At 39.6% G+C, this 13,848-nt stretch overlaps 1 protein-coding gene across 1 annotated transcript; it reads left to right on the forward strand.

Annotated features, from left to right (window-relative positions):
* The first annotated feature begins 1,359 nt into the window (after positions 1-1,359).
* Positions 1,360-11,098, forward strand: LOC129683818 (cation channel sperm-associated targeting subunit tau-like). Its single transcript, XM_055616800.1, has 2 exons — positions 1,360-5,655; positions 10,760-11,098. The coding sequence occupies exons 1-2, from the start codon at positions 1,360-1,362 to the stop codon at positions 11,096-11,098; spliced, it is 4,635 nt and encodes a 1,544-aa protein (XP_055472775.1).
* The last annotated feature ends 2,750 nt before the right edge of the window (positions 11,099-13,848 follow it).

Genomic DNA, 13,848 nt, shown 5'->3' on the forward strand with positions numbered 1-13,848 from the left:
TACATAAATGACATATTATATGAATTTCTCAAAAATTTTATTAGAAATGTCTAGCTACCTTTAAAAAAATATTTCCAAGCTTATTTGACCTAATAAATTGCAATCTGAAAATGAAATCTTGGAATATGTGTTTCTGAAAAGCAAAAATAAACAAAGCCCCAAGAGATTGTTAATGTTTCACCTGGTATCTATTAGCATTTGAAAAGCAATTATAATAAATTATAACAATTAAAGTGCTCTTTGAACTGAATTGAAGGGAAATATTAGCCTGGTTATTTCAGATTTTGCATTTTTCCAATCTCACAATGGAGAAGTTGCACCATGAGACTAAATGAGAGGTTCTAAGAATAAGATTTTAGAAGATGAAGCCTGTAATAGCTGAGCTATCACCGAGCATCACTTAGCTGAGCTAAGCCCTCTTCTGCTCTCTGTGGGCAACCATATAAAATACAAAATAAAACTAATTTTTTTTAAAAAAATACATAGACATACTTAATTTTAAAGATTGCTTCCGTGATTGAATACATAAATCTCAGTTTAGTATGGCTATTATCCTGAAATTTCACTGTAAGCCTGTGATTTTGACATTATTCTCCTAACCATATCTGAGTCATAATACTGTATACTCAAAAAAACAAGATTCTACTGTGGCATATTAAGGATTGATTATGGCCTTCATTGTTGATACTCAGACTTAAAGGCAGATGATATATGCCCCTAAGATGATCTTTAAAGAATAATGTCATGGACATTTACTGCATGGGTGCATTTTTTTAAATTCTGAAATTACTGCTAAATGGCAAACATTTTTAGTAGATGAGATTTTGACCACTTACTGTCTATGCAAACATAACTAAATTTAGCCATTAAAAAAATACAAGCGGCTTTCAACTACTTAAAGATTTCACTGTAGACAGAGTGAATAAGGTAAAAGGATAGATCACTCAAACCCAGGCATTCCAAGCCTGCCTGGGCAATACAAGATCTCATCTCAAAATAAGTAGATTAATAAATAAATGAAAGAAAAGTAATTTAAAAGCTAGCAATACCAGTGCCTCACCAGAAAAATTCCGTGTGTGTGTGTGTGTGTGTATAAATAGTGTTAGAATTAGGAATTTAAGATTTTTTCACTAAAAATTTACTTTCATTCAAACTTCAAGTATATTAAAATAAAGTTGATTTTTCTCCCACTATAAAAAAGGTGGGAGGATGAGTCAGTTAACATGCTCTACAAAAACTGACTAGAAAAGTCATAATTTTAAATAAATGCTAAAGAATTTCTTTTCTTTTTTTATACTGCAATTCCAGAAACTCAGCAAGAGAGGTCTTGATCCTTTTCTAAGGAACATAAACAACAAAATGTCATTCAAAAAGAAGAAAGACCAAGACATATACAGATATCCGAGCATTTTTGACACAGAGGTTTTAGAGCATGAAGATCAAGACCCGCCTTACCCAGAGCACTTAAGATCTTCAACATGTAACACAAACTTGGCTGACGATCCCAGCCATGTCACAATCCAGATGGTAAACAAGACAAATAGCTTACTTTCTGTCCCTGCTTCCACCACAGAAATGATTTCAGACAGGAAGAAAAAGTTGTCACATGATTCTACTGTCGGCATAGCTAACACTTCAAATGCAAAGAATATATTTCAAAGTGATAATCCTGTTATCACCATAACAAAGATTTCAGAGACTGATAATAAACTGCCAACTGAGTCTCATTTTACTACAACAAAGCCTTCAGATAAGAGGCTGTGCTGTGACTCTAGCACCAGTACGATAAAGCCTTCAGATACTAAGTTATACAGAAACTTTAATTGCAGTACATCAGATTGGGGGCTGTTCAGTGACGCTGATATCAGCAAGTTGTTCCAAGATCCTAGCAGCAATGCAACACAGCTTTCAGGTCCTAAGAGGCTGTGCCATAATTCCATTATGAGTGGAAACAAACCTCCAGATACTAGTAAGTTCTCCCGTGATTCTAGTATCAGTCCAACCAAGTCTTCAGATCCTAATAAGTTTTCACATAAGCCTAGTACCATTTCAACAAGGTCTCCAAGTCCTAATAAGTTTTCACATAAGCCTAGTACCATTTCAACAAGGTGTCCAAGTCCTAATAAGTTTTCACCTAAGCCTAGTACCATTTCAACAAGGTCTCCAAGTCCTACTAAGTTGTCATATGATTCTAGTACAATTTCAACAGGGTCTTCAAGTCCTAATAAGTTGTCACATGATTCTAGTACCACTTCAACAAGGTCTTCAGATCCTAATAACTTGTCACATGAGTCTTGTATCAATGCAACAAAGTCTTCAGATCCTAATAAGTTGTCACATGAGCCTGGTATCATTGCAACAAAGTCTTTAGATAGTAAGAATAAATATCCAAGTGGTAATTCTAATGACTGTTTACAGCCTACTACCAACACAACAAAAGCTTCAGTTACTAATAAGAAGATAGTACTGGATTCTCACTTCCTCACAGTAGACTGTTCAGGTAGACAGAGCCCATATACAGACAGAGATGAGCAACTATCAAACGTACCTTTACCAAACTTCCAAAGAGAATCAGCAGTGACTAGAAATGTAAGCATGTGTCATTCCTCAACCTCAATAAGTTTTACCTCTGATATGGAAAATTTTAAACAGTCAATAGTACTCAAATCAATTTTAAGCAAAAATCTGCAAGACCTTTCAGATGAGTTATTTTCTAAATCAGAAGTCTGCACAGATGCCAGGGTGATACAGGCAAGCTGCTCCCCAACTCCAAATGTGCACACAAGCCTGTCAAATGGTACAGACAACAGAGAATTTGAAAAAGTCCAAGATATACACAGTTGCCTTTCATCAAAAGACATTCTAAATTCACAGACTCTTTTAAGTCCTGTAATTAAAAGTGTTCCTCAAGATTTACTTCCAGAAGGTGAACCAGGAAAACCTTCAGACACAGAAGATTGTGTTTCTGAAAAACTCTTAGAGACTGCTGAAACAAATTTTCCAAAGCACAGAAAGAGTAGTTTCAAGACAAAACATTTAGTAGGTGAAGTATCTGGCTCCAAACAGAGTTTAACATATGACTATTTCATCAAGCAAATATTCACCGCGCCCATATTCTCCCAGCTGGGGATGGGACCGAAGACCCTGAGCGAGGCGCAGATGGCCTTACAGGGTCAGGCGCTCACACCTTGGGAGAGCAGGATATATTCACAGATTGTTAACTGTGAAGAAAAAGTCAATGACATCCATTTGTCACAGTACAGCTCTGTCATAAGCCAGATAATACAGTTGTTTCCTGTAAACACTCTCCTAGAGTCTGGGATGATCAATGTGACAAAGCTGGGGAAGGCACAGCAGAAACCTCTGTTGGACACGCAGACAGCCTCTCCTCCAGAAGAGCCGCAGAATCCCAGGGAGCAGCACTCTGAGGTCAAATGTCCAACAACAGTTCTTTCCAGACAGAACACGCCGTGCCCCACCCCCGTAGACGGTTCTGTGATTGGAGTGGAATACACAGAAGACCGCCAAAGTATCTCTGTGCAAGAGTCAAAGTGTCCACCCCCAGAGGGAAAGGCAGGCTCCCCCGCACCAACTGACCACCAGAGGCTTGATGCAGAGGAGACTGAGCTAATGTCTGCTTTAGAAAATTTAAGTAACTCACTGGGGAATAGTAAAGACACAAACACAGTAATGTTAAAATCCATCCTAAAAAATATTTTCAAAGTTTGCCTCAAATATAATCAGTCTGATGGAAGACAACAACTAGAAAAAGAGTTAGAAAGATCAACTCAACATTCTTTACCAAGTGGTACAGAACACTTAGGAAAAGTTCAAGAGACTTTTAATAAAGCAGAGAGGGACCCCATTTTGAACCCAAAGCTGTGTTTGTTTCTAGAGAAGCTCTCGGAGTCAGAAGTTAAAAACCTCAAGTCTGAGTTAAGTAAACACATTCAGCATTACCTCTTAGAAAAACTTTCAGAATCAGGCCACATCACCAGGGAGGACTTACCAAAGATCTGCCAGAATCTCTGTCAGATGAATGAGAAAACAAAATTGAAAGAGAAAACAGAATTAAAAGAGCAAGGTCCCTTTCAGGAGACATACTCAGAAACCATAGAAGAAATCATGTCTTTTGTAAATAATTTTAACCATCATTTGGTAGACAAACATTTAGAAATAAAGCTTAAATCTTTTCTAAATGATAGTCTTCAAAATTATTTCCTGAAGAATCTCACAGTGAGCAAGTTATTTAATGAAGGCGATGCCATGGCTCTCTGTCCCGGCGTGGCCTCTCCAAGAAGTGAGGGCTCCTCAAGGCCTTTTCACCAGCTAGGGCAAGAGATTGCAGGTGAGAGTTTTTGTTCAAGGCTTAAAATAGACATTAATTGCCCGTTAAGCAATTCTCTACAAAATTATCTTAAAACCTTATCAGATAGTGAATTATTAAGTCTAAAATCTGATTTGAGCAAATACCTCCAGGGCCTCTTTCTAGAAAAACTTCATAAATCAGGAGTAATGACAGAAAGCCAACAAAAGGGGCTCAACCAGCAAATTAACTCCCTGCCTTCCTCCTCCACCCCATTAAAGTACATAAAAACAAATTTACCTTGTAGAGATGAAAATTACATTATAAGGGAGGATTCAGAAGAGCAAAAGAAATATTCAAAAATTGGTCAAAATACCACTTTACAAACATTTCTTGAAGATAAATGTGGAGAAATGGAACTGACTAGAAAGAGAGAAAAAGGAAGTTGTTTTTCACACAATTTAAAAGAAAATCCACCAGCAATTTGGGAACCGAAAACTATTGGTAACAGGGAAGGTAAAACAGTAAATTTTGTAAAAGTACAACTTTCTCCCAACAAAAATATCCAGGCCAATCCGTTAAATAAGTCACCAGAAAGACCTGCAGACACATCACTTAAGAAACACAAGAAAGAACACGGTTTCACAAATCCTCAAGCAGAAAATTCTGTTTACAAAACAGATATTCAAGATCCATACAATTGGGATGGCAGATCAAAAACAATTCAATCAAAACTTGGCTTTGAAAAGACACTAAAAGTGAAGCCACTTGACAAAAAGGAGAACAATAACACTTATAACTTTATTGTTCAGGAAAAACTTGATACAGGATTTTCACCTCATCTAAAACTCCCTACCTGCAAAGCACCAAGAGAAAACGAATATGGAAGCAGGCTCTCTTTTCCTACCTGGCACACTAACACCTTCACCCATGTCAACACAGAGTGTGGGGAACAATCAAAATTGGACCAGTATTGTCAGAAACTGAAAGGAAACAATAATAACAATAAAAAACACTTGGTTACATTTGCACAGTTCAAAAATGAAATGGAAACTCTTTATAGAAACCCATACGAAGACTGCAATGAAAAATGTGCCAAGATCTCTGACTCACAGTCATTTAAATATAAAGAAAATGAGAGAAACTCAAGGCCATTCTTCTTCCCGGAAGTGTTGAAAAGAGAAAACATGAAATCCAAAAGAAAAGAAAGAGACCATGCCACCAAACCAAAAAAGTCATTTCACAAGATAGTTAGGATCCTACCAGCCACACTACCCACTGCAAGACCTCATCTGCGGAAGTCTGTGCCAAGGACTTTACTCCAATGGACTGCCAGGAGAACTGTACATGTAATAATGCTTTTTCCTAAGTATTTTCTTCTGTAGCTGGCAGTTTTGTAAATAATTTGCTTTAGAATATGTATGCCTTCTGAATGTAGGTGGTGTGTGTGTGTGTGTGTGTGTGTGTGTGTGTGTGTGTGTGTGACTTTAATAGTCCCAGGGTATACACATTTCCATTTAACACTAATGAAATTCAAGCATCTCCTCAACTGATTCAAAATGCAATTACAAAACCAGACTGACTTTTATGAAGTAGGAAAAGGATACCTTGTTGGGACATAACTTAGAAAAGGATGTTCTTTTCTCTAGGAAAGCCCTCTAGGCTGACAGATCTGAAGCCTAGGCACACATCCCTTGTCTTTGGCAGCCTGGCTGGCTGACTACCCTGACTGAAAGTAGCCTAGGATTCTGTGCAGTATAGTCTGCACAGCCATGAGTGGTGGCCATATACCATGGAAATGGAAATGAGATTTTCTTCTGTCAGAGATAGAGTTGTATACAGGGCTTTTTTTTGTTTGGTTTTGTTTTAGAAATCTGGATTATCTCAGTAAATAAACATGAAACATTTACTTATTCTGTCAGTATATAGATATAGATATATGTGTGTGTATATATACATATGTATAAATACATATATGTGTATATGTACTTATATGTGAATATCTATCTATATCTATATATTCACATTATATGCTATTGGATTATGCATTGAAAAATCTAAATTTAATGTCTACTTGTTTGGTCTTTTACCCTTTTGCTTTATCACACTTTTGAGATCTTAAATATTAAACTCCAGGTTTTTAAATAAGCACTTTGAAACTCTCATAGTGTTTGGATCACATTCACTTCCTTTCCTACCTCCTCCCAGATCCAGCTTTCTTCCTTACCTACCCAAGCTATGTCCTTTTCTCCCCCACCCACCAAGTCCAATTTGTACTGCCCATACACCTCGGATGTGTCCAGTGTGGGTGTGGAGTGTGGTCGGCTTGCTAGGGGCTACATTCTTAGAGGGAACTAACTCTCCCGGCCCTTGCGGCTATCAGCTGCCAGGATCTCCTTCTCTGTGGGCGGGACTTCCCCCCCCTCCCCTCTCAAGGCTGGGAATTTTGTCTGCTTTGACCTCACACAAGCTGTCCCAACCACTGTGCTTTCATATGTGCACCTGTCCTTTGTGTCTTGAGGGCATGTTGTCTCTGTATTCATTCATCGCCTCTGGCTCTCGGTCTTTCTCCCCCCCTCTTCTGAACCTGGAGAAGACAGGATGTAGTACAGAAGTTTCATTCAGGGCTGATCATTCCACAGTTTCTTCTTTGCACTTTGGCCAGTTGTGGCTCTCGGTGTTAATCACCACCTACACTGAACAGAATCTTCTCTGATGAGAACTAATCCATGGCTACAACAATAACTGTCTAATAATAGGTTCTTAGCCTGACCAGGGTGCCAAGTATAGGTTTTATCTGCTGAGGGAGATTTAAATCTAAACATAAAGTGGTTGGCTACTCCCATAATGCTCATGCTGCTACCTTACACCAGTGAGCATGCTTTGCTAGGCTAGATGCTTTTAGCTTCTGAAGTTCACAGCTGTTCAAGACTGATGATTAGTTTTTTTCTTCCAGTACCATTTATAGTATCTTCCAGCACTAGGAAACCTAGATAATAGGGACGGAGCTTCCAGGTCAGTACCAGCTTGTTACCTCCCTGTTCTGTGACTCATGTATGTGCTATCTTTAGCAATATGGTCTTATCATCAAATTCTGGAGGGTAATCAATAGTGTTGGCAATAATCTCTAATGTGTGATTTTTCTTCACGTTGTGTGAAGGTGTGTGTCTGTATTTTCAATTGTTAATTCTATACTGGTCAGAGAGCTAGGTGCTGACAGGATTTTGGTATTGTCATTTCTACTGCCCATCCCCGGCTTTATATTTGTTAATACTTGTCCTTCAACACCTGCTCAGATACTTGAAAGTCAGACACCCTCTGACCTTCAAGTATATGCCTAGAGGCAATCTAAGATATGTGTCAGGTGTTGTCTTGCTGCAGATTGGTTGTAATAAAGAGCTGAGGCCAGTATCTAGGGCAGAAAGTAGGAGGGCAGAGCGGAACTTCCGGGCAGAGACAGGGATGCTGAAGACAGAGGAGGACCCAGAAGGTAATGGACACAGAACGGAGTGTAATATGGCTAGCCACGTGGTGACTCGTAATGTTAGTTTAGACAGTAGATGGGAAACTATCCCAGCAAAAGACCTAAACTTTAAACTCTATTACAAGTCTCATTGTTAGTATTTAAACGTCTGTCGGGTCTGAGAAAGTCCTGTATTACACTGGTAAATCACTCCAAAAGTAGTAACTCATTCTGGCAGTAGGCTTTTGTTAACCTATGGCATCTAGTTGGGACACTGTTATCCCACTATAGGTCCCACCATAGGGTAAATCCATTACACCACACACACACACACACACAGACACACACAGACACACACAGACACACACAGACACAGACACAGACACACACACTTCTAAAGTAACAGAAAGGTCTCTAAGGATCTTCTCAGATCCCTCCTCTCCCTATCTCTAACCCCCTTACCCCATCTAACCCTCCCTGTTCCATGGTCAGGATGTTAAGCTGGTTATTAAGTCTTATGTGTACATTCTAAAGCAAGAAAATCTAGAAACAGAAGGCATTTCCTTTTGGCTCTTTTTGGATCGTGGCTCTTCTCCATTAATTTGTACAATGGGCACGATTCATAATTTGGAAAACTATTAGGATCTAGAATTGATCTTAAATCAATAACTTGATGTGCATGAAACTGCCTTTAAATGGAAAAATAACTCTAATTTCAGAATAGGTACTTTGAGACTGTTTCATACAGTAAACTATTAACTTAATAGTGGCAGGACAAACCGTTCTCTATGACATGTAATAGAAGTATCCTAACAGTTGTGTAGTAGTAGGAGAATTTATATTCTTAACTTTAGATTTTACCATCTAAATAGTTAGTATTGAGCTAGAAAGTGTGTGTGTGTGTGTGTGTGTGTGTGTACACAAGCATGCATATATTAAGAGGAAAACAGATTTAGTTTGTTTCTGAAGAACTACCTTTTAGACATTATTTTCCAAATGAAGAAACTGTGTTCATGTGAAAGCATGTATGCTCTCATAACCCTTTGTGCGTGCATGTATGTGTGTGTGAATGTACTTATGTATGCAGGTACATGTGCACATACGGTGGAAGCCAGGGAGCCCTGAATGTCACTCCTCCCTGCTATCCGCATTTTTGCTTTGTTTTGAACCAGGGTCTCTCGTTGGTCTGGAGCTGGAGAACTAGAATTGGTTGGCTGGCTGACTAGGAAGCTGCAGGGATCCTCTTACCTGCCCACCCAGGCCTGGGACTCCAAGTGCTTACTAGCATGCCCAGGAGGATAGGTGATGGTTATTTTCCTATGTGAGGACTAAGCATCCCTAACCCCTTTTCTCTGACCGATAACAGAGAATTGAATGGCATCGAAGCTTTTGTCAAATGATCACAAAGATGTCCTTTTATTTTCTGAAATCTAATCATTTCTAACATGAATCAATCAGAATAGAGAAAAGTTGTGTTGTTGGGACCCGACCCTAGAGGTCTGCTCCTTAAATTTGTTTGGCTTTCAGCTTCATATTTTCCTACTCCTTTTGAAGCAGCAAACCTTTTATAAAATCTCAGAATAGGAGATACTTCTTTTGAATCAGTGGTGTGTAGCTCTCACGTCCTTCCACTGACACCCTGGCTATCAGCTGTGAAGTTAAAGTTGTTAGTAATTATTAATGCAGCAGAAACCCTCATGATACTGGGCTTGTTCCACCTCCATCAGAGGAAAAAGAATCTCTGGGCATGGTAGCATGCACCATGAACTCCACAGACCACACCATCTCAAGTTTTAGCCCAGCCTAGGTTACACACTGAGCTCCGAGCCAGTGGGATCCAGGCTAAGTGTGGGCCAGAGTGTAAGATCCAGTCCACAAAAAAAGGTAAAAGAGGAAGAGTGTCTTCCTGTCATCTCCAACCAGGCAAACACTCACGTATGTAGGACTGGTTTTTAGGCTCCCAGAGTAAACGTTTTTGTGGAAATCTCTCTGGTTGGCCAAATTCTTACTAGTCCTGTCTAACCATCGTGACCCCACAATTCAATTAGTTAGCTCCTACCTCATCTCTCATCAAAGCAGCCCTCCCTGTGGGTGGCTGTCATAAACCCCACCCCAAATAGTTGTGAATAAACTAGCTTATACAACCGTATGGCTAATAGCTCCATACCCTTTGAGGGGTACATATAGATCTTCATATTCTTATTTTAAAATATAGCCATAAATTCTGTAAACAAAAAAAACTGTTAATTTTTCTCTCTTGTTATTTTGGTGTTCTTGAACTCATGGTAATTCTCCTTCCTCCAACCTCTGAGTGAGGGGACTACACTTGGCAAGTTGTTTTTAATGTAAAAATTATAATAATCAAGCTGGGTGTGGTGATATACACTTAGAACTCTAGCAATCCGAAGACTAAGGCTGGAAGGTTTGAGAGTAAGGGGCCCCCTCGGACTATGTAGTGAGATCCAATCCCACGTACACATTACACTCATGTTCTTGAATGTTATGCTGTGTCTATGCATATACACTAACAAAGATGGTTGTTAGATTAGCTGGGTGAGACTGATCAGCAAGGGCTTAGATGATAGAAAAGTAAAATATCAAAGTTGATTATTTATATTTGAGGTCATAGGAAAGATATTTTTGAATAGGAGAACTATAGACTAGGCTGGCCAGCTTTCTTAGTCTGACCCCAGAGGACAGCTCTGTAAGTGTGTCTGGGTTTCAGTTTCACATCTTTCACCCTTTTGAAGCAGCAAGTCCTCTAAAAAGGTAGGTTTTTTGTTTTTGTTTAGTTGAAAAGAAAAGAAAAGATTTCTAAAGGAGTGTCCTATGGGAAACACAGGGTATGCAGCATGGACTGGGGACTGCCTACAAAATATTAGCGCACTCATTTCTTAACTGTTGATACTACCAACATTAGTTCTTATAATGTTGCAATGTGTTTTTAAGACACCTAACCTTCCTATTTGATGTTTTGTTTCAATATTTAGGATTGTTTGGATAAATGCGAAGACTTACACATACCCTCAGTTAAATGTCCTAAAACCTCAAAATCAAAAGCACGACTTTTAGGCAAGAGTCCAGATGACCCCCATAATCAGGCAAAACACTGCGACCGACCGTACACTGCTCCAGAGCCTAACAAGCGACGAGAGACTGTGGCCGGGAAAATCGCAAGTCTTCGGATGGTTTCAGCGGGCTTAGTTCAGTTACACACCACCCCAGAGCATGAGCTACATAAAACTCGGTTCAAAAGAAAATTAAAAGAGGATATTGAAAAAAGTTCGTTCATTTGTGATATTATCCAGATGCTAAACACTGAAGAATGATTTGTGAGGCCACCAGTCAGAATATAATTTCTCCACTAACAAAATGGTTTGGGAGATCTATCCTTGTGTGTGATAGAAGTCAGCAACTAAATTTCATCTTGTTAGACCATTTTGTTATGATTAAAATGAAAAATAACACATTCTATGTAAACGTGTTTTTTTTTTATAAACTTCCAGAACAGACTAAAAAAAAAAAAAAAAAAAAAAAAAGTATATTCACTTGGCATTCATTAGTAAAATTTTTTACCCCAGCTTTCCTCTTTTGGGATAAGCTAATCTTTAGCTTCTCCAGCATTTGGGGTATTTGGTTATTCCTGCCCCAGCTTCCCAGGTCTCCATCTGCAGTGGACTGTTCTTAGCAACGACGCTTTACTTAGCTCTAGTTAAATTTCTAGATCCAAAGTCTACACATCTTGTGTTCATTTCAATGTTATCTAATGATCTTTCAGGAAGAAAGAATGCAGGGGTTTATTTTACTGAGTGATGGATACAGGCTAAGAATCCAATGAAACAGTGAAAAAAGCCCAAAGCTAAAACAAAAAGTGCTCCCACTATTCAGAATGGAAGTGCTGATATCAGCCTCCAGAAAGCCAAGAAACAGCTGCTGCCAGGAGTATCCGGTCAGCTGTGAGAACTGCCTCCCACACCACTCAAAATAAAACAACCAGAGATTCTAGCTGTTTCTGCCCTGGATGCCAGAGGAACAAGGTATGCATAAGAAATAATGTGGTTCCAGTGAGGCAGAGGAGAGTGAAGAAATGACTTGAGAGGATCAGTGGTAAAGAGGAAACCATGGTCTGGCCTTAGCAAAGATGTATTTCCTAAGAAGGAAATCTCAAATTCCTGTGTCCCACTAACAGTTTTTGACATTGCCACTTGCAAACAGTATTCCTAAAACATTTCACCATGGATATCTCTGAAGTTTTCCATACAGCAAAAATGCTAACATTCCCCTGGTAATACCCTCTTCCTGACATTAAGCAGGGAGTCAGCTTTTCAGAGCCACTGGACTCAAACTCAACATTGTCTTGCCCTAGATCTTAAGCCTGACAGCTTTTGGTCCAGAACCTCACTGTCAGCTCATACGGCAGACCTTGAGGCTTGTAAGCCTCCATAATTTCATGAGCCAATTCTTTAAGTGTACATATGTATACATATTACCTTGTAAACAACATATGTACACACATATTCTAATTTACAGTGGCGGTTCTGACAGGCAACATTTCATGACAAACCCCATCTGCCTTCAGCATTTTTCTCCAGCAGAACTTCCCAGCTTGGGAGTTGCTAAGGCATTGAGTGGGATGAACTCCAACTTACACTAAGACAACTGCTTTCAGCCCTGTCCTCGCTCTCCTACACTGCCCACTCTTAATTTCTCTCACCTTCATTTTCCACCTTGGCAGGTCTTGTTGGCTGTATTGATAGAGAAGCCCTAACATTCATTCTTGAGGCAAGGGTATAGCCATCAAACAAACAGAATTGCTTCAAACTGCCTAGTCTTAATCATTTTATAGTAACTTCCAATGTAATATAGTCATATAGTTTAAGAAAACCATCTGATCCCAATTTATTACAACTTCAACTACAACCTATTTTTGAGACTGTGCTAGTTGGGATAAAGAATGTGTCCTGTAGGCTCATGTATCTCAATGCCTAGTTGGCTTTGTTGATCACCCAGCTGGCAAGACTCTCTAGGGGGGGTGTAAAAATTAACTTTTATTCTCCTGCCTCAACTGTTATTTCAGAGGTTTACTGCCTCCATCTGCAAGCCTAGGGCTAGTGCTGGAAGATTCTAGCCTCCATACAATATAACCTAGGCCTAGAATGTTTTCAGCCTTTGAGACTTACTGCTGAATAGGCACACTCTTTCTTGTTCTTACTGAGCTCTGGGCTGGCTGGTTCAACTCAGCTGTCTGGCTCAAACTCCTCTCCCAGCTGACTTAATCAATCTGATTTCTCTCGGCCTCTGAATTACTATGCTTGGCCTCAAACTATCTCCAGCAATCTGCTCTACACTTCCGGCTCTTTCTCATTCTGTCTTCATCTGTGTCTAGTGTGTTCTCTCTTCAATCTCTCTCTGTAAAACTCTCCAGTAAACATGCCTCCTTGCCCTCTCATTCTGTGTTGCTCCTTAAGTAGCTTCCTTTTCCTCTCTCTTCTCTTGAGTTAGGTGTATCCTATTCTGTCAAATCTTCCTCTGATTTGTCATTTTTTTCTGCCACTCAATTAAACATCACTTCCAAACAGGGTTACTTCCTTCTGCAAACTAACTTTACCTCCATTCTTTGGGATTAAAGGCGTGTACCACCAGGCCTAGACCTAAGCTTTTCCTTCCCAGAAACTTGCTCTATACCAGGCTGGCCTTGAACTCAGATCTGCTTGCCTCTATCTCCTATTCTAGCCAGATCACACAGACCTAGAAGGTCTTTGGATGTGATCTCTTGCCAGAGCAGCCACATTCTAAATGAGCATTCCTCTAGAGGGAGGACATGAACTTTTAGAATTCTGAGCCTTGCTGGAGGAAGTGTGAACAACCGAGGATGTTCCGAGAGTCCAGAGTCTTGCCCCACTTCCAGTTCACCCTCTCTGCTTCCTGCGCATGTAGCTCAGATGTCGTCTCTTAGCTTTCCGCTCCTCTGCCATTCCTTCCCTGTCATTACGTAACTAGCCCACTGCAGCTCTTCCTTAAGTTACTTTGATCAGGGTATTTTTTCACAGCAACAACACAGTAACTAGTACACACATCT

This window comes from Psammomys obesus, unplaced genomic scaffold (genome assembly GCF_907164565.1).
Source record: "Psammomys obesus unplaced genomic scaffold, mPsaObe1.curated_primary_1811, whole genome shotgun sequence".
NCBI classification, from domain to species: domain Eukaryota; kingdom Metazoa; phylum Chordata; class Mammalia; order Rodentia; family Muridae; genus Psammomys; species Psammomys obesus.